We start from the raw sequence: 23,301 nt of genomic DNA on the forward strand, positions 1-23,301 counted from the left end.
GGCTTCTAGGTCAAGCAGAAGGACCCACTGAATGTCCAACAGCCTCCTCCATCCCTTTCCCCCTGGCTTGTCCCTCTTCTAAAGCCTGCTCCCTTCAGAGACAGTCACTTGTCACGCCAGAGGCCCCCAACATTCTTACACACAAAAAACAAAAACCATGCTCTTGGGACTGCACAACACTATGGTAGCTGCAATGCCTTATCAGAGAACTGAGGGAAACTGCACAAACAGCTGCATGGCAAAGGCCCAGTGTGGGGACCTCAGCCACTTTCCCATGGGACTGTGGAGGCTAAGTCCTTTGGCCCACAAAGGCTCTGGCTATGTTTAGGGGAACCAGAAGAGGCAATTTACAATCTTTTCCCCCTCATCTTGGCCTGTGTTACCATCTACTAAGCTTTAAAATGAACATAAGAAGGCAGAAGCGGTCATTTCTCATGTATGCATGATAGCCCTTCCCACAGAGAACAAGGGGGCACACACAGGAAGGAACAAGACCCACTTTTCATCTGTGCCCTAAAAGACCAAGGGTCAAATCAGCCCTAACTCTCAGCCTGTATCACCACCTGGACAGACTGTATTGCACCTGAACACATACATCTGACCTCTGGGCACATGCCTGAGGAATAAGGTCTGAGGACAGCACTAGGGTCTGCTTTCCTCCATGTTCACCTCATAGGAGATAAATGTCCTACAGAAACATGGCCTCGCCCAGCCGGTGTGGCTCAGTGGTTGAACATCGAACTGTGATCCAGGAGATCGAGGTTCCAATCCTGGTCAGACCACATGCCCCTGTTGTGGACTCAATCCCCAGTAGGGAGCGTGCAGGAGGCAGCCAATCAATGACTCATCATAGATGTTTCTATCTCTCTCCTTCTCCCTTTCTCTCTCTGAAACCTATAAAGATACAGACATATAGATATAAATAAAACAAACATGGCCTCATCTGTTCTCCAACATGCTTTACTAACCACACAGTCCAGCGCTGGAACATGTGACCAAATTATGCAGCAAGCCAGAGATTGGCAAATCAATCCCCAGCTCTGCACTACCCAAAACACCCACCAAATGGGAAAAAGAACACCCAGTTTCTCAGAGGAAACATCTAGGTCAACAGGAGGTGGGGGTTTGCCTAGACATGGGGGCAGGACTAGCTCCATCACAGAGTGACTTCAGGGTCCTTACCTGGAGTCGCCGTCCTGGTCCTCGGCATGATCTCCAGTGTTGTTGACAGCATATCTGCTACGAGGCTTATCTGAGTGAGGGCAAAAAGGAGACAATGGCTAAGAAACCAGGATCTATCCACATACAGGAGGATTGTGGAGCCAGTAAAAATGATGGTTTCTAAAATGTGGTATATACACACAATGGAATATTAATCAGCCATAAAAAAGAATGAAGTTCTGACACATGCTAAAACATAGATGAACTTAAAAACATTATGTTAAGAAAAAGAAACCAGACACAAAAGGACAAATATTGCACTTAATAAAATATCTACAACAGGCAAATTTACAGAGACAGACAGTAGATTAGAGGTTACCAGAGGCTGAGGGCAGGGAAAATGGGGAGTCATTGCTTGGTTATAATTTTCAGTTTTGGGTAATGAAAAGTTTTGGAAATAGTGGTGCTGGTTATACAATATGGTGAATTATCATGAATGTGATTAATGCCACTGAACTGCACACTTAAAAACAGTTAAAATGGCAAATTTCATATTATATCTATTTTACCAAAATAAAAAAATTTTCCAAAAAAATTATGGTTTCCAAGAAGTTACGATAACATAGGAAATGCTTTTGCTACTATTAAGCTGGGGAAAAAGAGAATAGATATATATAAAATACACATAGATACACATACACCCTCTCAGTATATGATGTCAATTAGGTAGGAAAAAGTACAGGCAAAAGAATTTTTAAAAGTCCATATACCCAAAGCCTTCACATACACAAACAACAATACCTTACCAGACCTAAGGGTGAACATGAGCAAGTTTATCATGAGCAGGAGGCCCAAGAAGAAAACGGAAATGCTAACAATGGAGATAAGAATGAATAGAAAACATACTATGCCCTTGAATGGGAAGATTTAACATAAAGATACCCTTTTTTCCCAGTTAATCAACATGTTTAAAATTACCTCCAAAACTACACCAAAGCCTTCGGAGTGGGGTCTAACACAGTTAATATTAATGTTTACAGGAAAAAGTAAGCAAGAACTGCCTTATAATGCTGAAAAAGAAAAGTAACAATAATGACTAATCCTGATAGTATAACACAGTATAAAGTTACAATAATTCATTAGTGTGAAACCCACACACAGAGAGATCATTGGGAGAGGTAAGAAAAATAAAAAATAATCTCAGCCCGGCCAGACGTGGCTCAGTGGTTAAGCATCGACCTAGGATCCAGGCGATCAGGGTTCAATTCCCGGTCAGGGCACATGCCCGGGTTGTGGGCTCGATCAATGACTCTCTCATCATTGATGTTTCTACCTCTCTCTCCCCCTCTCCTTTCCTCTGTCTGAAATCAATAAAGATATATTTAAAATAATAATAATAATAATAATCTCAAATAAACATGGGAATTTAGTATGTGATAAAGGCAGCAGAACCAATCAGTGGGGGCAAGGTGTGTTATTCTATAAAATGATTTGGGACTAGGTAGTCATATGGAAGAGAAAATTATGCTGGCTTTTGAACCAAAGACTCCCCAGCTGTGGGGCCCATGTTCCCACATCCTTCCTCTCCCATCTCAGGGCCTGCTCCTCAGGGCTCTGGGAGGTAAACAGGAGGCACGTGCACACAACTCTCAGCAAGTAAAGGATGGAAAAAGATATTTGACACAAACAGAAACAAACCAAAAAAAAAAGCTGGGAAAGCAGTATTTTGATCAGACAAAACAGACTTTTTAAAAAATTTTATTTATTGATTTGAGAGAGGAACAGAGAGAGAGAGAGAGAGAGACATCAATTTGTTGTTCTACTTATTTATGCATTCACTGGTTGCTTCTTGTATGTGCCCTGACTGGATATCAAACCAACAACCTTGGCGTATCAGGACAACACTCTAACCAACTGAGCTACCAGCCAGGGCCAACACAGACTTCAAACCAAAGGCTATAATAAGAAACAAGGAAAGACATTTCATAATGATAAAGAGATCAATCCAACAAGAGAAGATGACCCTTGTAAACATGTATGCACCCAATATAAAGCAAATATTAATGGACATAAAGAGACAGATCAACAGTAACGTAGTCATAGTAGGGACTCTAACACCCTACTGACATCAATGGATAGCATCATCCAGATAGAAAATCAACAAGGAAACAGCAGCCTTAAATGACACATTAAACCAAATGGATTTAATTGATATTCTGAGAACATTTCACCTCACAGCAACAGAATATTTATTCTTTTCAAGTGCACATGGAACATTTTCCAAGATACTATGTTAGGCCACAAAACAAGTGTCAATAAACTTAAGAAGAAGAAAAATCACATCAAGCATCTTCTCTGACCACAATGGTAAGAAACTAGAAGTAAATTACAAGAAAAAAATGAAAAACACACAAACACACAGAGGCGAAATAACATACTACTAAACAATGAATGGGTTGACAATGAAATCCAGGAAAAAATCAAAAGATATCTTGAGACAAAATGAAAATGAAAACACAACAACCCAAAATACATGGAACACAGCAAAAGCCACTCCCAAGACGGAAAATTTGTAGCAATACAAGCCTACCTTAAAAAAACAAGAAAAATATCAAATAATCTAACCTTACACCTACAGGAACCAGAAAAAGAACAAAGCCCAAAGTGTGTAGAATTAAGGAAATAATAAAGATCAGAATGGAAATAAACAATATATAGTCTTCAAAAAAACCAAAAGAAATGAATAAAACCAAGAGCTGGTTCTTCCAGAAGATAAAACTGATAAACCTTTAAGCAGGCTCATCAAGAAGAAAAATAGGAGCTCGAGCAGGGCTCACGTGGGGCGGGACAGACTGGCGCGGGTCTCCTGTCTCGCCTCCAGCCCTGTCTCCATCGCCTGGCGTACTTTGGACCCGCAGCCTGCTCCCTGCTTCTCGCTTTCAGCTTTGGGCCTATTTCGAGGTTTCGGGGCCCCAACTCCCCAAACGGCCCTCACGCTATCGCAGGAAGCTGGAGGGCTTCCACAGGAGGAACTCTCTGTTCAGTATCTTTTTTTTTTTAGATATATCTTTATTGATTTCAGAGAGAGGAAGGGAGAGGGATAGAAACATCAACGATGAGAGAGTCATTGATCGGCTGCAGCCCGCAACCCGGGCATGTGCCCTGACCGGGAATCGAACCCCAATCTCCTGGATCCTAGGCCAACGCTCAACCGCTGAGCCACGGCCAGCTGGGCGCTGTTCAGCATCTTGCCACCCATTCCTACAGACGTGGCAGTGGGAAAGAAAAGAAAGAGCTTACACTGATTTCTCAAATACTGCAGAGGAATCGGAAACTTCCAGTTTCTTGTCGATATATTACCAAAGAAGATACTAGGTAGTAAATATCTGAAAATGCTTAAGGAGAAGGGGGGGAGGGGGACGAGAAGAATGACAACAATGATGAAAGTGATGGTGATTAAGCAGAATCCTAAACCCAAAACAAAAAACTTTGAAAGTCAGCCTGGTGCCCAGCCGGGCGTGGCTCAGCAGTTGAGCGTGGACCTAGGATCCAGGAGATCAGGGTTCGATTCCCGGTCAGGGCACATGCCTGGGTTGTGGGCTTGATCAATGACTCTCATCATTGATGTTTCTATCTTCTCTCTCCCTCTCCTTTCCTCTCTCTGAAATCAATAAAGATATATTTTTAAAAAATAAAAATAAAATAAATAAATAAAAGTCAGCCTGGTGAGGACCCTCCTGGATTAGCACTGTACTATGCCTTCAGTCTCTTCACTTTTCAGAGACTTCAAAGACATAGTACTCTTTCCTGGCTGAGATGGAGGGCCTGATGCACCTACACCATAAACAGCCAAAAGGAAAGTTGTCAGGCCCACAGTATAGTTGGAGGGCACCAAGCAAGAGCTGCCTGTACAGCCAAAGACAATTCTGCCTATTAACTTTTCATTTACAGGTAGAGTTTGAAGAGTTTCTAAATACCAGTTATGTAAAAACAACTACATCCAGTTTTAGCTCAATATGTAGTTTATGTTACATTTTGTTACACTGTATGTAGTATGTTACATTTGCATTTTTGTATTTCAAGAAAATTTGAATATTTGTCTAAATACTGCATTTTTAACTGTCAAGATAAAATTTTTCAATTAAAAGTTGTACATATTTTTACAGTAAAATGCTCTATAGATCTAATTTTAGAACCCTCTATTGTCTTAATGCCTCGCTTATTACCAAGATTTTGGTGAAATTTAAAAATAAGCATTTCTAGCATTTTTATTCCCGGAGAAAAATTTCAAGTCAAATCATAAATCCAAAAAGAAATATTATTTCTGCATAAGCATATTTTTCTTAAAAAACATTTGAGAACACTTTGTATATTGAAGATCTATCTCATTTACTATTCCTTTCTTTACACCTACAGTAATTGTTTTTACTATCCACAAGAGAAAACCATAAGCTCTATATTTTTTTACATTGGGTAAATTTTTGGCTATCCTTTTAATCTTTTTTAAAAATTGAGTTATTTAGATCCAGTAAAATCATCCTTAATGTTCAATCTTTTGGTTGTGTAAGCAAGCAGCCAGGTCCATCACCCCAAATATTCCCCTGTGTCCCCTTGGAGTTAGTCCCTTCTCTTATTCCCAGGCAACCAATCATGTTTTCTGTCTCCCTTGTTTTTGAAGTTTATTTTTTAAAATAAATTTTATAAAAAAAAAAAGAGTAAAGGACCCAATTAAATAAAATCAGAAATGAAAGAGAAGTGACAACTGACACTATAGAAACACAAAAGATTATAAGAAAATACTAAGAACAATTATATGCCAACAAATTGGACAATCTGTAAGAAATGGAGAAATTCCTAGAAATATACCATTTTCCAAGACTAAATCAAGAAGAAACAAAATCTGAACAGATTGATTACTACTAACAAAATTGGATCAGTAATCAAAATACTCCCAACAAACAAAAGTCCTAGACCGGATGGTTTCACAGGTGAATTTTACCAAATATTCAAAGAAGAATTAACACATATCCTTCTCAAATTGTATTCCAAAAAATTCATGAAGAGGGAAGGCTCGCAAGCTCATTTTATGAGGCCAGCATTACCCTGATTTCAAAACCAGACAACAACATTACAAAAAAAGAAAATTATAGGCCAATATCCCTGATAAACTTAAATGCAAAATCCTCAAAAAAATATTAGTAAACTGGCCCCAGTTAGGTGGCTCAGTTGGTTGAAGCATTGTCTCAGTACACCAAAAAGGTTGTGGATTTGATTACTAGTCATGGGACATACAGGACACAACCAATTGATATTTCTCTTTTACATCAATGTTTCTCTCTCTCCCCACCCTTCCTCTCTGTATAAACTCAATAAAACATATCCTCTGATGACTAAAAAAAATACTAGCAAACTGAATTCAGCAATACATTAAAAAGATCACACACCATAATCAAGTGGTATTTATTCCTGGGATGCAAGGTTAGGTCAATATCCACGAATCAATTAATGTGATACACCACATAAACAAAATGAAGCATAAAAATCATATGGTCATATCAATAGATGCAGAAAAAATTTCTGACAAAATCCAGCATCCATTTATGATAAAAACTCTCAGTAAAGTGGGAATAGAAGGAACATACCTCAACATAATAAGTCCATATATGACAAACCCACAGCTAACATCATACTCAATGGGGAAAAGGTAAAAGTCTTTTCCTTAATATCAGAAACAAGGATGTCCACTTTCACCACTTTTATTCAACATAGTATTGGAAGTCCTATATTCAGAGATAGGTTGCATTTTTACACACCAATAATAAACTATCAGAAAGAGAAATTTAAAAAACATTCCCATTTAAAACTGCATTAAAAAAAACCAACAACCTAGGAATAAATTTAACCAAGGAGGTAAACGACTTGGAAAAATTGTAAGATGTTGAAGACAGAAATTGAAGAAGATACAAATAAATGAAAGCTTACACCATACTCATGGATAGAAAGAATATTGTTAAAATGTCCATACTACCCAAAGCAATCCATAGATTTAATGTAATCCGTATCAAAACACCAACGTCATTTTTCACCAAAACTAGAACAAATAATCCTAGAATTTATATGGACCCGGAAAAGCCACAGCAATCTCGAGAAAGATGAACAAACTTGGAGGTATCACACCACCTGATTTCATACTATACTATAAGGCTATAGTAATCAAAACAGCATGGTAATGGAATAAAAACAGACACACAGATCAATGAAACAAAATAGAGAGCCCAGAAATAAACCCACAACTATATGATCAATTACTCTATGACAAAGGATGCACAAATATACAATGGGGTAAAAACAGTCTATTCAATAAATGGTGTTGGAAAAACTGGACAGATACATGCAAAAAAATGAAATTAGACCACCTTCTTACACCATATACAAGAATAAACTCAAAATGGATTAAAGACTTAAATGTAAGATCCCAAACCATAAAACTCCTAGAAGAAAACATAGGCAGTAAACTCTGACACTGCTCTCAGTAACATTTTTTTTTTTTTGGTATATCTCTCTCCCTTCCTCTCTCTGAAATCAATAAAGATGTATTAAAAAAAAAAAAAAGAGCAGAGGAACTGAATAGACATTTCTCCAAAGAGAACATACAGATTAGACAGATTAGACATCAGAAATCATCAGAGAAATGCCAATTAAGACCACAATAAGGTATCACCTCACACCTGTCAGAATTGCTATCATCAAATCTACAAACAAGTGTTGGCAAGGATGTGGAGAAAAGGGAACCCTAGTGTACTGTTGGTGGGACTGCAAATTGGTGTGGCCACTATGGAAAACAGTATGAGGGTTTCTTAAATTAAAAGCAGAACTACCTTATGACCCAGAAATTTCAATTCTGGGTATTTATCGGAAGAAGCCCAAAGCACTAATTTAAAAAGATATATGCACCCTTATGTTCATTGCAACATTATTTACAATAGCCAAGATATAGAAGCAATCTAAGTGCACATCAATAAATGATTGGATAAAGAAGATGTGGTCCATATATATAATGGAGTATTACTCAGCCATAAAAAAAAGAATGAAATCTTACCATTTGTGACATGAATGGACCTAGAGGATATTACGCTAAGTGAAATAAGTCAGACAGAAAAAAATAAACACCATATAATTTCATTTACATGTGGAATCTAAAGAATGAAATAAACAAAACAGAAACAGACTCATAGATACAGAGAACAAACTGATGGTTGCCAGATGGGAGGGGGCTAGGAAGCTGGGTGAAAAGTTGAAGGGATTAAGAAGCACAAATTGGTAGTTACAGAATAGTCATGAGAATGTAAAGTACAGCATAGAAAATATATTCAATAATACTTTAAAATTATGTATCGTGCCAGGTAGGTATTAGACTTATCATGTGGATCAGTTAATAAATTATATAGCCCGGCTAGGCATGGCTCAGCGGTTGAGAGTCGACCTAGGATCCAGGTGATCGGGGTTCGATTCCTGGTTAGGGCACATGCTCGGGCTGCGGGCTTGATCCCCAATCAGGGGAGTGCAGGAGGCAGCCGATCAATGACTCTCTCATCATTGATGTTTCTATCTCTCTCTCTCCCTCTCTTTTCCTCTCTCTGAAATCAATAAAGACATATTTTTTAAATAAATAAATAAATTATATAAATGTCTAACTATTATGCTGTATACCTGAAACTAACATAAAGTAATGTTGAATGACAACTGTAATTGACAAAAAAAGAAAAGAAAGAAATATGCTCATTATCCCCTGGATTTAACCATCCCACTTCTGGGAATTAATCCTATAACCAGCAAAATGATAATATAGGGTGTCCCCAAAAAGTGCATACACACACTTTGAATAATTATAAAGGCAGTGTTTATTAAAATGCATTTCATTTTCAAAATTGAGCCATCAGCTGTTACAGTGTATACATTTTTGGGGGACACCATGTATATGCACAAAGGACATTCACACTGGTTATAGTAGCAAAAATTTTGGAAAGAACTTAAATGCCCATCAACAGAGGACTGGATAAATAAATCACAGTATGTTCATCCCATGATTCTGATCCTAATTCTGAAACTATACCCAAGATATAAAGTTAAAATGAAACCAACACACACAGCAAAACAGTGCCTACAGTGTGTTTGTTCACTTGTGCTTAGAAAAAGTAACATAATACATGCATATGCTTGTATTTACACAGAAGATTCTGGAAAGAGGCACAAGAAAATGGTAACAGCAGCTGCTCCTACAAGGGGAAATGGGTAGCTGGGGAGGTCAGTGGTGGGAAAGAACTTTCTTTTCATAATCTAAATCCCTTTGTACCTTTAAAACTTTGTACCATATTAACAAATTTAAAGGTAATTTTAAAACAAAATATAAATTACAAACTGAACATTCATGATGGTGAAAAACTGCAAGTAACCTAAATGTCCATCCACAGAAGCTGTACATTACAACTAAGAGTGAGGGTGGTCTCTGTTTACTAAATCACACAGTACTCCAAGGCTGTTCAGTGAAAAAAACTGTTCAGTGGAAAAAAGCCACTGCAGAGCAATACATTTATGTGAGGGACAAAAAATCCCCAAAACAATATACTATTTTCCTATGGATACATAGTTGGTATCTATGTACAGGAGGGACAATTACTAAAATGGTAAGAAGTTATTCCTGCAAAGGGGGAGCAGAACTGGGGGTGGTAGGCAGTCAAAGAAACCAGATGGATCTGTAATTTCCTATTTTTTCCAAGCCGAATACATTTATATGTCAAAAAATAACAATAAATGGAGCCACTTTAAAATGGAGCTGGAGCTGCCATCCCAGAGGAACTGCCTTGCATGTCCTATGCCTCAAATCTTGAAATGTTAAAACTGGGCAAGATAACCTTTGGACTGGGCTTAAGCAACCTTATGCCCCAAAGAACTGATTGTAAAGATACAACAAAGCAAATACTGTACCTGACTTATGGCTACTGGACTAAAAATTAAAAACATTGTTTAGAATCTGACCAATAGAAATAAATGCCCCCCTTCTATTGATATAATTGTTCCCCTTCCCTTTCTCATAAATACCCGCTGCCTTTGTCCCTCAATCAGAGCACTACTGGGAGCATCCCAAATAGCTCTTCTTATTGATCTCAAGTAAATGCTTGTTGCATCTCACTTTGGCCTTTTATTTTTAGGTTAACACATGCAGTGCTTACTTATTTTTTGAAAAGGCTGCAGACATGGATGAAATGTTAGCAATAGGGGGCTTTGGCCTGTTGAATTATGAGTGATCTTTCTCCTATTTCTTTTTACTTTCCTACTCTTTCCAAACAGTACTCTACAAAGAGTAGACAGCGACTGTATGATCAGGAAAAGAAAAAAGTAAAGGACTTGAATGGTACCGAGCGAGGCGGTGAGGGGGCCCCTGCAGCTGGCTGCTCTGGTCCGGCCGCCAGGCGCATGCCCGGGAGCGCCAGGCCCGCTCCCAGCGCTCACTTACTTGTCTGGGACGCCGGGTGCTCCTGGCTTCTCTGGAAGGGGTATCTGAACAGCAGTTTATTGCCCCTGCTCCCCGAGCTCACCAGAATCACGCTGATGGGGCTGGTGTTGTCCCCCATCCTACCGTGGGACCCCGGGGGCAGGGGTGGAGGATTGAGGGGCTCTGGGGCCGAGCCGGGGGTGGGGGTCTTTAGGAAGACGCGCCGAGGACTGGGGCAGACCTGAGGAGGACTGGACTGGCGTGTGGTGTTGGGGGGGCTCTGAGGGGGACCGGGAGCCGGGAGGTGGCGGGGCCTGGGGAAGACGCCACGGGGCGGGAGAGGGGTAGGGGGACGGGGACCTGACAAGACGCCACCGAGGCCACGGAAACACCTGGCGCGGAGAGCCGGGCCGGCGGAACCAGCGCCACAGTCACCAAACCTACGCGCGACCTAGCGCGTCCCGCCAAGATCGCGAGATTTCCGCCACAGCGCGATGCAAAAGAGCCGAAGGTGCCCGCGCGCGGCCCGGGGCGTCTGCGCAGGCGCGAGCGGCCATGTGCGCAGGCGCGGGGCTCTTTCCGGGAAGCTACGGGTGCGCGTGGAGTCCAGCTTCCGGAGAAGGGGATGGCCCATCTGCGCGAATGGGTGACGGAGGCTGGATCAGCTCTTGGAGTTCGAGGCAGCTGTCAAACCCCCAGAAATGATGCGTTCTTCATTATAAAAGTAATACTTGCTTTGGGCAGAAAATTTAAACTTACGAATGTAAACTACTAAAATGAAAAAGCTTTCAAAAAATCACTTCAGAAGCCGCCCCTTCTCAGGGGTCGTGATAGGCAGCAAGATGGCGTCGGCCAGCCGGGTTGTTCAGGGAGTCAACCCACATACTCCATTTGTAAGGTTCCCTGACAGGAGAGAGAATCCTAAACCCAATGTATCAGCAGTTTTGAGATCAGCAGGACTGCCATCTCCCTCTTCTTCAATTTCACAGCCTTCTAAGGGAAGTACATCGCCAGATTGGCTGATGCGTCAGGGTCCACCAGACACTGCAGAAATAATAAAACCATTACCTCAGAAATATAGAAGGAAACTTGTGACTCAAGAAGTCGAATACATCCAACGTGGAGGTCCAGAATAATCGCTGACACTGTGGCTGCTGTTTGTTATTAAACAAAAGAATGGTCTTTACAGTAAAGGACTTCCAAAATGACAGATGAGGAATTATACATTAAACAACTTTAATAAATATTCTGGAAGAAAAAAAAATTTAGATAGTCATATCTCTTAATTTATGTATCTTGATCAGCTTCTCCACAAGCTTACCTAATTGTTTATATACTTTGTACTTACTAAAGTACACATTTTAAAGAATTTTTAAAAATCACTTCAATGGATTATAGACCTAAACATAAGAGCTAACACTATGAAATTCTTACAAAAAAGGATGGGGTAAATATTCATGACTTTGGACTGTGCCATGGTTACTTAGATACGAGAGCAAGTGCACAATCAACTAAAGAAAAACTTAGACTTGGACTTTATCAAATTAAACATTTTTGTGCTTCAAAGGACACCACCAAGAAAGTAAAAAGAGCACCCTCAGAATACGAGAAAATATTTACAGTTCACATATCTGATGAGGGAATTGTATCCAGATTAATTTTTTTAAACTCTTGCAACTTGACAATAAAAAGACAAGTAACCAATTGAAAAACATGCAAAGAAGTGAATTGATAGTTCTTCAAAGAATATAGAAAAGTGGTCAATAAGCACATGAAAAGATGCTCAACATCATTACTCACTAGGATAACGCAAATCAAAACCAAAAAGAGATACCGCATCACACGCACTACGATGGCTATAATCAAAGAGACTAAGTGTTGGCAAGGAGGTGGAGAAATTGGAGCCTTTACACATTGCTGGAGGGTATGAAAAATGGTGCAGCTACTGGGGAAACGGTCTGGCAGTTTCTCAGAAGGTAAAGTATAGAGTTTCCATACAACCCAACTATTCCATTCCTAGGAATATACCCAAGAGAAATGAAAACATAACTCCACACAAAAACATGCATGTTCATAGCAACATCATAATAGCCAAAAAGTGCAAACGAGCCAAATGTTCGTCAATTGATGAGTGGTTGAATAAAATCTGGTGTAATTTATACAGAGGAATAGTATTCAGTCATAAAATGACTGAAGTACTGACACGTGAATGAACTTTGAAAAAATACATAGTGTATGATTTCATTTTATATAAATGTCCAGAATAGGCAAATACATAGACAGGAAACAGATTAGGTTGTCTAGGGCTGGGGTAGTTGGAGGTGTGTGACTGCTAATGGATATGGGGTTTCTTTGAGGGTGATAAATGTTCTAAATTTATGTTAATGGTTGCACAGCTCTTTGAATATACTAAAACCCAATCAATTGCACACTTTATCCCCCCTCCCCCCAAATCAATACATGGCTTTTATTGCATCTTTAAAATATCACAAGTAAATCTGAGGAATCATCTGGCATCTTGCTCTTTCTATAGCTGAACAACTTAGATCTTGTTCGTTAGCCTACTGAACTGTTCCTTTTTCAGAATCATAGATACCATCAATTTTTCTGATAGCCTTGTTTTTAACTGCTGTGGCTTGCTGAGTCAAAGCAGCTGAATTTGATACAAGTTTAGTGTCATTTCCTTCAAGCATTAACTCATCTTTCTGGGCTTGAGATACTGAACAAGCACCACATGGCCTCATGCGGACCCTGCGGATGTATTTTTCGCCCAAAAAATTTCTGATTTCAACAAGAGAACCATTCTCCTGAATTACACATTGATGGGGAAGTGAGCACCAGATCTCATTCTGTAATGGAGGCCCAGTGTAACACCCTTCGTCATATTTTGTACGTGATAGGCAGCGTGAATGGTGGCCAGTTCCTTTCTATTTCCCCACCACTTGTTAACCCGGAGCCTCTTTTTCTTCCCAGGGAGACTGAGTTCTATGTTGATGTGATTGAAGTCCCTCCACAGGGTGCCTCTGGGGCCCTTCACAGTAACTGTGCGGCCCCTTCAAAGTGATGTCGACATTTTCTGGAATGTCGACAGCCTGATTGCTGAGAATGGTTTTCATCCTCACAGTAGATGCGACAAAACAAAACTGAATTGCTCACTTTAAATGGGTGCAAATTATATCTTGCAAATTATATCTCAATACAGCTATTTTTTAAATCACCACACCCACTCCATCCCAGTCTTCCCCCAGGTGGTGACTGCAGTTAACGTCTACTGTGGCTGTTTCCAAATCTTTCTCAAGCACTTCAAATGCATGAGAATGTAATCACTTGACTAGAGGGTTACTGAAGTAACCTCTTGCACTGAAGCTGACACAAACATGTATTTCGTAAGGCAGATTCATGGGTTGAACCTGCCAGGGTGATGGGTACATGCATTTGAAATTCCTCAGACATTACCAACACACTCATTGCCCTACACGGGGCTGCATAGCATTGACTTTATTTTTTTCCAAAATTCCCAAAAAGGAAAATGGTTTCTTATCCTATGTTGCATTTCTCTGATTATACTGAGGTGGAGAACTGTGTCACTTGATTATTTGCCAGTACCTCGCAGGGCCTTCTTGTTGCCATAAGGGTTGATGTGTTCTCTTCAGGATAGTTACCCCCTGTTACAGAGTCTGTGAGCCTTTTCCCAGTCTTGTATGTTCTGATATTATGTTTGATCAAAAGTTTTCTGAGTTCTCCCACAGTTCCCAAGAGTGTCTCTGGAATGGAAATAAGGGCACAGAAGAAGGAAGTGGGGCTGAGATGGAAAAGGGAGAGCCCACTGTCTGGAGAGATGGCCAGCCATGGTAACGGGTGTCCCCACAAGGCCACCAGGAATCTGTGGGTACCCAGACATAAGGAGAAGGCCTCAGGCTTCGGGCCTCCTTCCCCCAACTTCCCTGGACCATGCTGCTACCCTACCAAATAGTCCCATGGCCCCGAGCCTGGAGGAGCAGGTCTGGTGTCCAGGGACTCGGGGAGACGATCTCTAAGCTGGAGGAAGTCCCAGACTTGGAGGAATTTTCCATTCCCCAATTACCCCTCAGGGCCCACTTCCTACTAGCAACTTTCACAACACTAGCACTCACTGTTTTTTTTCTGGCTAAATGGTTAATATCTTTTCATCATAATGCGCATTGGAATCCATGAAAGATGAAAGGAGATCACCAGGATCCCAGCACACAGGGGTCTGGATACATTCCTTCCCAGGCTGCCCTCATAGGACTCAGGTGCAGGACTGACCAAGGCCGGACTGGAGCAAGCAGAGGTCTGATTCCCACACCACCCTCATCAGCACCACCTCAGAGTCTACATTTGTCAACTTCACTGGGCTGTTATAGAAATCAGAGCTCCTTGTCATTTCCTGGCCAGTCCAGGCTGGTGCTGGCATCCCGAGGGACACCAAGGTAGGCTGGCCGTGCTTTGGGCTATAGGTTCCCCACAAGTAACAGGACTGGGAGCAGATGATCTCAAAGTATAGTGTTAGCTTGATGCCCTCACACTGCTCCTGGACAACCATGTGCCCAGGGCCTATCTCCTCTCACTAGAGGGTACATTCTCAAACTCTTCCCTGCAAACGCCCCACAACTCTAAGTCTTCATTTTAAATTTAAATAACTCTTTTGTAACCTACTTTTTTGAAGGTAAATGGATTCTTAGAATCAGAAACTCCTGACCCTACCTCCCAGCCTTGGTCCCCTATGCAGGGCCAGGCCTTATCAGTCCTGCCACTCAGCCTGGGCCTGATGGAGACACCACCCTCTGCCAGAGGGCTGGGTGGAGCTCAAAGACCCTATCTGGGACCTGCTTCCACACCTCCACGTTCTCTGGTATGGTGTGCCTGCCCTGGAGGAATCACTCACCAACCATAGCAACTACAATAATCTTGAATTCACGGTGCCACTATCCCTCCTAACAGTGAGGTGGAGGCTGTTCTAACCTCCACCTGAGAGGTTTAAACAGTGAAACTGGGGCTCACTATGTTAATTAGCCTGCACAGAGTCACCCAGGAGTTGCTTTCAGGGGAGGGTCTGCAAACCCCTATCTCCACTGAGTGACCAGGGCCCCTCTGAGCTCAGCTCTAGCTACACAAGCTCAGAACAAGCCTGGGGATTTGAATTCTGCCCAGAGACCAGTAGGTCTCAGTGTCCTGGAGCACAGACTTGGGCTCCTGTGTCACAGGAAACCAAGGCCCAGAGACAGAATAGACTTGCCCAACCCCCAAAGGGCCAGCAGCCTGGCCCACACCAAACCTAGGTCTCCTCTCCCATCAGGACTGGTTCCTTCCTCCACTGAAATTTTGAACATGTTTCATAACTTTCCCAAGCCTCCACTTCCTTACCTTAAAACATGTAATGATAATAATATAAAACTTCCCTCACAGAGAGCTGTGAGGGCCAAATACCGAACATGAAGAGTGTTAGTTACCGTGGCCCAGGACTTAGAAGGCACTCGATAAATGTCAGTGAAAACCAGACAGCAGACCTTACCTCACAACCACACAAAATCAGTCCAAGGTGGACTGTCACCCAACTCCAATGCCAAACAGTAGAGTTCTTAGAATGGTAATATAGACAGTTCTCTACACTTCAGCATATGGCACAATGCTTATTTCACTTTTTTAAAAAGCAATGTAATATTTGCACAACCCAAAATTAACCATTTTATAGGTTAACTCAGTAACATTTTGTGTGTTTACCATGGTGTGCAACCATCATCATTATCTAACTCTAGAATATTTTCACCATCCCAAAAGAAAACCTAGTACCTGTCTGCAATTGCTGCCCATCCCTCAAGACCCCAGCACCTGCTTTCTGTCTCTACGAATCTACCTGTTCTGGACACTTCATAGAAACGGAATCATAGAAAATGTGGCCACTGTATCTGGCTTCATTCACTTAGTATAATGTCTTCAAGGTTCATCCATGGTTAGGGTGTATTCCCGCTTAATTTTATGGCTGAATAATATCTCATTGTAATTCCATAAATACCATAGTTGAGTTACCCACTCATCCACTGCTGGGAATTTGGGTTGTTTGCACCTTCTGGCTATTGTGAATACAATAGTACAACATTTTTAAACGGGAAAAAAAAAAAAAAAAATCACTAACTTTGCGTTAAAAGCATAAACTTCTGACCCTGGACGGGTAGCTCAGTCGGTTAGAGCGTTGTCCCAATATGTCAAGGTTCTGGGTTCAATCCCCAGTCAGGGCACATGCAAGAATCAACCAATGAAGGCATAAATAAGTGGAGCAACAGACCGATGTTTCTGTCTCTCCTCTCTCTCTCTTTCTGTCTCTCCCTTCTCTTTCTCTCTAAAATCAATTTAAAAAGTTATTAACTCCTGTACAACAAAAAACAGCATTAAGGCCGTGGAGGCAGACTACAGACTTGGGGGATATATGACACATCAAACTGACAATTTATATCCAGATTGAGATTGCAAAGGGGTGGCAGGTGGGAGTTTCTTTGGGTGATGGAGCAGGTAATTTTCGGGGGGAGGGGGTTTACATGACTCTACACACATGCCAAAATTCACAGAGCAGTACACTAAAAGAGTCAATTTCATTATATGTTAAAATAAAATTAAAAGGAATATTTGTCTCATTGTTAAAATGATGAAATGGTGAGCAGTATTATAATCCCTTAATGGTAGATGATATTAGGATAATTATCTTTTATTTACCTAGCTTTTCGGGGGACAGACCTAGTTAGTACATCTTTCCACAGTGCCAGGTGGGCAAAACCATTGCTTTCTCATAGGAAATCTGGAATCACAGAGCCAAGGGGGAGGGAGCTGACATGCGGCCAGGATGGACTAGCCACAGGATCCTACCTGGGAGCCAGGCAGGCAGCACAGGGCATGTTCCAGTCCCAGGAGGGTGTGTTTTGGGCCCTGCTCCTCTGGTTTCCCTCATTTTGTGAGTCTGAAATGGACAAGGACGGTGCAGAGCTGGGCTGCAAATGCAGGCATGACCTCCTGGGCTGGCTGGGCCCCTATCTCTGCTGGACTCTGGTCAGGCTGTGACCAACACCCCCTCTAAGACCCAGCAAAGGTGGCAGGAGTGATAACCCCTCACCCCACCTGTCCCACCAGGCTCTGACTGCCCATTGTCACTGAATCTGATAAGAGACCCCACCCCCACAGCCCCCACAGCCCCCACCGTCCCCATAGCCTGGCTCCCACCAGGACTCTGTGTATATAAGTGCACCCTGGGGGCTGAGCACCACAGAGGGCAGTCCTGACCACGACCAGCTCCAGGTCCAGCTCCAGCTCCGACACCGCCATGTCTCTGACCAAGGCCGAGAGGACCATCATCATGTCCATGTGGGGCAAGATCTCCACACAGGCAGATGCCATTGGCACTGAGACCCTGGAGAGGTGAGTGCCAGACAGGCTGGGATGGGGCCAGGTAGGTGACAATGTGGGGTGAGTGAGGACAGGGGACAGTGAGGAGGGATCAGTGAGTTTGAGTAGAGGTGGGGAGGTGTTGATGGTGGTCTGTGAGCAGGTAGATGGGGAGGGGCGATGAGGACTGTGCCTCTCACACTCTGCCACTGGACCCAGCACACAGGTCGCCACAAACATGGGCGGAAGGAAGGGAGGGAGGAAGGAAGGGAGGAAAGCAGGCAGGAATGAGTGAAAGATGGGGCAGCGAGGGTGAGATAGTGCTCTGCTACACTGGAGCCTGGGGCAACAGGATCCAATACTGATTCTGTCTTTATTTAAAATTTTAATATTTTGTTCAATGTGATTTTTTTTTGCATTAATATTTGTTTTTAAATATGTCTTTATTGATTTCAGAGAGAGGAAGGGAGAGAGAGAAACCTCAATGATGAGAGTCGTCGTTGATCGGCTGCCTCCTGCACGCCCCCTGCTGGGAATTGATCCCGCAACCCGGGCATGTGCCCTGACCCGGAATCGAACGGAGAGCTCCTGGATCCTAGGTCGATGCTCAGCCCTTGAGCCACGCCCGGCGGGGCTGCATTAATGTTTATGTTTTAAAATATTGCGTTAAAATACGATTTACCTGACTGCTGGATTTTCTGGCGCCGCTTAAGTCTTGCCCTCGAGGCAGCAGCCGTCCTGGCCTCACCAAGGTCCCGCTCTACCCCCCACCCCACCCCACCCCCCGCAGGCTCTTCACCAGCTACCCCCAGACCAAGACCTACTTCCCACACTTCGACCTGCACCCCGGCTCCGCGCACCTGCGCGCGCACGGCTCCAAGGTGGTGGCGGCCGTGGGCGACGCGGTCAAGAGCATTGACAACATCGCGGGCGCGCTGGCCAAGCTGAGCGAGCTGCACGCCTACGTTCTGCGCGTGGACCCGGTCAACTTCAAGGTGGGCGCGGGGGGGTCCCGCCGGGGCGGGACGGAGGCGGGGCCGGCGTGCGAGGGGGAGGGTCTGGGCGACAGAGGCTCGGTTCCCCCAGCCGAGCGCACCCAGCCCGCTCCCGCCCCCAGCTCCTGTCCCACTGCCTGCTGGTCACGCTGGCCTCGCACTTCCCCGCGGACTTCACGGCCGACGCCCACGCCGCCTGGGACAAGTTCCTGTCCGTCGTGTCCAGCGTCCTGACTGAGAAGTACCGCTGAGCGCAGCCGAGGGGCCCCGGGGGCCAGGCTGCGACCCCTCCGCTGCTCTGGGGGGGGCCTCCCTAACCCCCCGCCTCTGGGAACTCCCCAATAAAGGAACGAACGAAATCCGCGCCTCCGTGCTCACTGCGGCTCCTGGGGGAGGAGGGGGGGGGTGGCGGGTGCACCTCTGGGTCGCCTGGCGGGCTGCAGGAATCCTTTGCGCCGACCCCAGGGCCTCTCAGAGGGCACAGGTCGGCACCCTGGGCTGGAGGGGCACTGGAGACCCGGGCGGGCGGCCGACAGGGCGTCCTCGGGATTTGGGCTGGGGCAGCACCAGAGCCCCCTGGCGCCGCTGGCTCTGCCGGGGGCGCACCGTGTTCCCACCCTTTCTCCCTTGGAAGTTTTCCTGCGGCCTGGTTCACGCACCAGGAAGAAAGGCGCGGTGAAGGCGTTCGCTCGTTTCCACTCGCTCGCTCTCTCCCCGCCCTGCCAGGCGCAGGCCCATCGCCTCTGCCATTAAACATTTGTTGGCACATAAGACGCCCAAGCATTTTTGTAGAGCAGCGATTTTTAACCAGTGTGCCTTAACAATTTTTAAAACATGCAATACCTGACTATTTAGGCAGGGGCACTGATCTCTTTTTCCCTCGGTTGTCAAATTAAAAAATGACAGCCCTAGTCGGTGTGGCTCAGTGGTTAGAGCATGGCCTGTGGCCTGAAGGGTCTGTGGCTCGGTTCAGGTCAAGGGCACGGACCTCCCCACCTCTGTTTGCAGGCTGGGTCCCCCACCCGCTCCCCGGGCCTGCAGGAGGCAACCGATCCATGTGCCTCTCGCATGGATGTTTCTCTCTCTCTCTCTCCTCCTTCCACTCTCTCTGAAAAGCAATGGAAAAAATATTCTCTGGTGAGGATTTAAAAATCAGAAAAGGGAAAAGAAAGCAATATAACGGTGTATCTATGGCGTGGTAGCTTTTCTGCAAGAAAGAAGGGGAAATAGAAACATGTGTGGGTGCACATTGCATGTGTGCATTTGTACACGTGTGTGTGTCTTCATAGCCTTGTGTATGTGCCCGTGAATGTTCACGTGTGTGATTGCTGATCTTTGAGAAAAGAATCTATGGAAGGACAAACTGGAAATGATTACAAGTGATAGTGCCAGTGGGAATGGAGAGGTAGGACTGGGGAGGGGGGGTGGCGGATCCTACATAGTTTTAATCTTTGAATCATGTAAATATTTTCACCATCAAAAATATAATTAAAAAGAGCAAAAAATGAGAACCCCCAAACTGAAAACCAATTTAAATGAACCCATGTAAGAATATAGTAATATAAGAAAAATCAGAAATATCAGAAAAAGTAATATCAGAAAAAAAGAATTGTTTCAAATGACTTCTGAACACAGTACCTTGGCTGTGACCAAAAGAACTGCCAAGACATCCTAACATTCGCTCAGTGGTTTATTGGCTGCAATAACACAGATATTGTAATTTCATAAACATTTATTTAATTTCGTAAACATAAATTATCAAAAAAAACCTGCAAGAATAAGACAAAGACGGAGCAATGGTGGCTGCTGGTGGGAACAGGGGTTTTTGGGGGGTGATGGAAATACTCTAAAATGGGTTGTGGTGATGGTGGCACAACCTGTGACTATAGTACCATTAAATTGTATGCTTCAAGCGGGTGAATTGTATGGTCTATGAACTACATCTCAATACATTTGTAAAATAAAAATAAGACAAAACCCTCATAAGTACTCTTCATTGAGACCCCCTGATTTTAACATTTCACCACACTTGCCGCCACGCGAGGGTAGGATCAGACATGATTTCTCTTTAATACCCTTGTATATCTTGTGTATTTCCTAAAACCAGCAAGAACACTTGCCTGTGTAGCCTGAAAGCAACCACCCAAATCAGGACGACACTGATCCCAAGCCCTTGATGCACAGACCCCGGCACACGCTGTCCTCCCCAGTCGCGTCTCTTACCTACCCACCATTGCGCTTTGCATTTAGTCTCCTTCCGGCTCGCTCTTCAGTCTTTCCCTGCATGATCTTAATAATCTTGAAGAGTACACGCCACTTAATTTGTAGAATGCCCCTCTGTTTGACTTTGTCCGATGTTTCCCCATGAAGAGATTTAGGTGATGCATTTTGGGCAGGAACATCACAGAAGTGACGCTGTGTCTGTGTCGACATCCCATAGAGCTCGTGCTATTGAATTGTCTCTTGACTGGCATAGTCACTTTGACCAGTTGAGATGGTAGGTTTCTCCACTGCAAAGTTATAAGTATTTTATGCTTTCTCATTGACAATAAGTTTTTTAACAGGTGAAGCTTTGAGACTATGTAAACATCCTGTTCTTTTTTATTGGATTTATTGGGGTGACATTGGTTAATAAAATTATATAGCTTTCAGGTTTACAATTCTATAACACATCATCTGTATGTTGTATTGTGTGTTCACCACCTCAAGTCCTATCTCCTTTCATCACTGTTTATCCCCTCATACCCTCTTCTACCTCCCCCCACTCCCCTTTCCCTCTGGTAATCCCCATGCTGTTGTTGGCTGTGTCTAAGAGTCTGGGGAGAGGGGGTCACTTAATTCGTTCACCTTTTTCCTTCTAACAGCTGTCAGTCTGTTCTCTATGAATCTGTTTCTAATTTGTTTGTTAGTTTATTTTGTTCATTAGATTCCACATATGAGTGAGATCATATGATATGTATCTTTCTCTGACTGGCTTATTTCACTTAGCACAAGGCTCTCCGGGTCCATCCATGTTGCTGCAAAGGGTAAGGTTTCCTTTTTTACAGCTGAGTAGTAGTCCGTGGTGTAAATGTACCACAACTTTTTTATCCACTCATGGGCACTTGGGCTGCTTCCAAACCTTGACTATTGTAAATAACACTGCAATGAACATAGGGGTGCATGTATCCTTTCCAATTAGTGTTTCAGGTTTCTTTGGATACCATCTGTTCTTTATATAGTTTCACCCACGGGTCTTAGATTCACGGATGGTTCTTGCCTCCATCAACTGTTACTGCGGTGGTTGCCCAGTGCAATTCTCCACCATTTCTTCATTCTTATTAGTAGGCAATCTACTGAAAGGAAAAGCTTCTCCTCCATTTTTAAATGTACATCATATTAACTCATTCATTCCCACTTTACTCAGTGGGTTATAATCTACTGCCAGTCATTATTTATTTTGATCCTAAAACTGTCCCTGATTTGGACAGTGGGAGTCCCTTCAAACTGGCTACTGCGTGTCCTTCGGCATGTCCCCATGGTTCTTTGAGTACATTCTCGATTTCTTCTACAGGAGGTTCCACGCTCACCTTGAGCTTCCCGTGCACCAGCCTGAAGTCAGCCGCTGCTCCACAGAGTTCTGCTCCCTCCTTGCGGGGGGTGGAGTTTGCGAAGCAAGAGCTGGGAGCCGGGTGTGGTCGTTGCTATTGGAGTGTGGCTCCTGCTAGTCACCTCAGTGGACAGAACTAAGGTATATATAAAGATATGCCCACATACACATAAATAAATAAGCACATATATCTATTCTATATGTGCCTAAGTATGTTCGAAACCGTGACCTCATGCCAATATCTCTAATTCCAGTCCAGCGCCACGTGATTTACCCTTTTCTCCCTATCCATGGTTTTGCCTCCCTTCTGCAATAGTGAGAAACCTGCTTCCCATTGTATTCAAAATATTTACTTATTTGCTCAATTCCCTCGGATATTACCAATATCCCAATCAAGCCAACTTTGATTTCATAATTTTGAAATTACACTAAGAGATTCAAATGCAAAACCCACTAAAATTGTTATGATTTAAAATGCTTTTTGTTAAAAAATATATCAAACTTGAATTGGAAATATCATTGTAAACTAATGTTCTAAAATATATATGGCATAGTTCTGCCCACTACTAAAGTCCCAGGAGAAATGACACCCAATAGCAACAATCTTACCAGGCACCCAGATCCTGGTTTCTGACTTCTGTCCCTCACTCAAAGGAACTCTGGATGTCTTT

At 43.2% G+C, this 23,301-nt stretch overlaps 2 protein-coding genes and 2 pseudogenes across 7 annotated transcripts in view; 2 read left to right on the top strand and 2 right to left on the bottom strand.

The window, feature by feature from the left end:
* Positions 1–11,191, bottom strand: part of NPRL3 (NPR3 like, GATOR1 complex subunit) — a 45,609-nt gene extending 34,418 nt beyond the window's left edge. For 2 of the 4 annotated variants that reach the window (XM_081133776.1, XM_081133774.1), the window contains exons 1-2: positions 10,676–11,173; positions 1,183–1,252 (exon numbers count right to left, since the gene is read on the bottom strand). In XM_081133776.1, the coding sequence (XP_080989902.1) occupies positions 1,183–1,252; positions 10,676–10,793 (188 nt within the window). In that variant the 5' untranslated portion in view covers positions 10,794–11,173. Of the gene's footprint in view, positions 1–1,182; positions 1,253–10,675 lie in introns of those variants that run through there. The other 2 variants (XM_081133775.1, XM_081133777.1) reach the window with 2 other exon arrangements.
* A 239-nt stretch (positions 11,192–11,430) lies between these two features.
* On the top strand, positions 11,431–11,790 carry LOC308554473 (alpha-ketoglutarate dehydrogenase component 4 pseudogene; annotated as a pseudogene). Its single transcript has one exon. The product of its transcript is annotated as an alpha-ketoglutarate dehydrogenase component 4 pseudogene (transcript).
* A 1,425-nt stretch (positions 11,791–13,215) lies between these two features.
* Positions 13,216–13,779, bottom strand: LOC308554630 (large ribosomal subunit protein uL6 pseudogene; annotated as a pseudogene). The gene has a single exon. The product of its transcript is annotated as a large ribosomal subunit protein uL6 pseudogene (transcript).
* Positions 13,780–17,916: 4,137 nt separating this feature from the next.
* On the top strand, positions 17,917–19,400 carry HBZ (hemoglobin subunit zeta). The gene is made up of 3 exons (XM_081132642.1): positions 17,917–18,079; positions 18,837–19,041; positions 19,164–19,400. The coding sequence occupies exons 1-3, from the start codon at positions 17,985–17,987 to the stop codon at positions 19,290–19,292; spliced, it is 429 nt and encodes a 142-aa protein (XP_080988768.1). The 5' UTR covers positions 17,917–17,984; the 3' UTR covers positions 19,293–19,400.
* The last annotated feature ends 3,901 nt before the right edge of the window (positions 19,401–23,301 follow it).

Source organism: Miniopterus schreibersii (assembly GCF_964146895.1).
Source record: "Miniopterus schreibersii genome assembly, chromosome: 3".
Classification (NCBI taxonomy): domain Eukaryota; kingdom Metazoa; phylum Chordata; class Mammalia; order Chiroptera; family Miniopteridae; genus Miniopterus; species Miniopterus schreibersii.

Coding starts and splice junctions, on each gene's coding strand:
- HBZ (XM_081132642.1), top strand. CDS start 17,985: ATGTCTCTGACCAAGGCCGAGAGGACCATCATCATGTCCATGTGGGGC. Junction 18,080..18,836: donor GGCACTGAGACCCTGGAGAG/GTGAGTGCCAGA, acceptor CACCCCCCGCAG/GCTCTTCACCAGCTACCCCC. Junction 19,042..19,163: donor TGGACCCGGTCAACTTCAAG/GTGGGCGCGGGG, acceptor TCCCGCCCCCAG/CTCCTGTCCCACTGCCTGCT.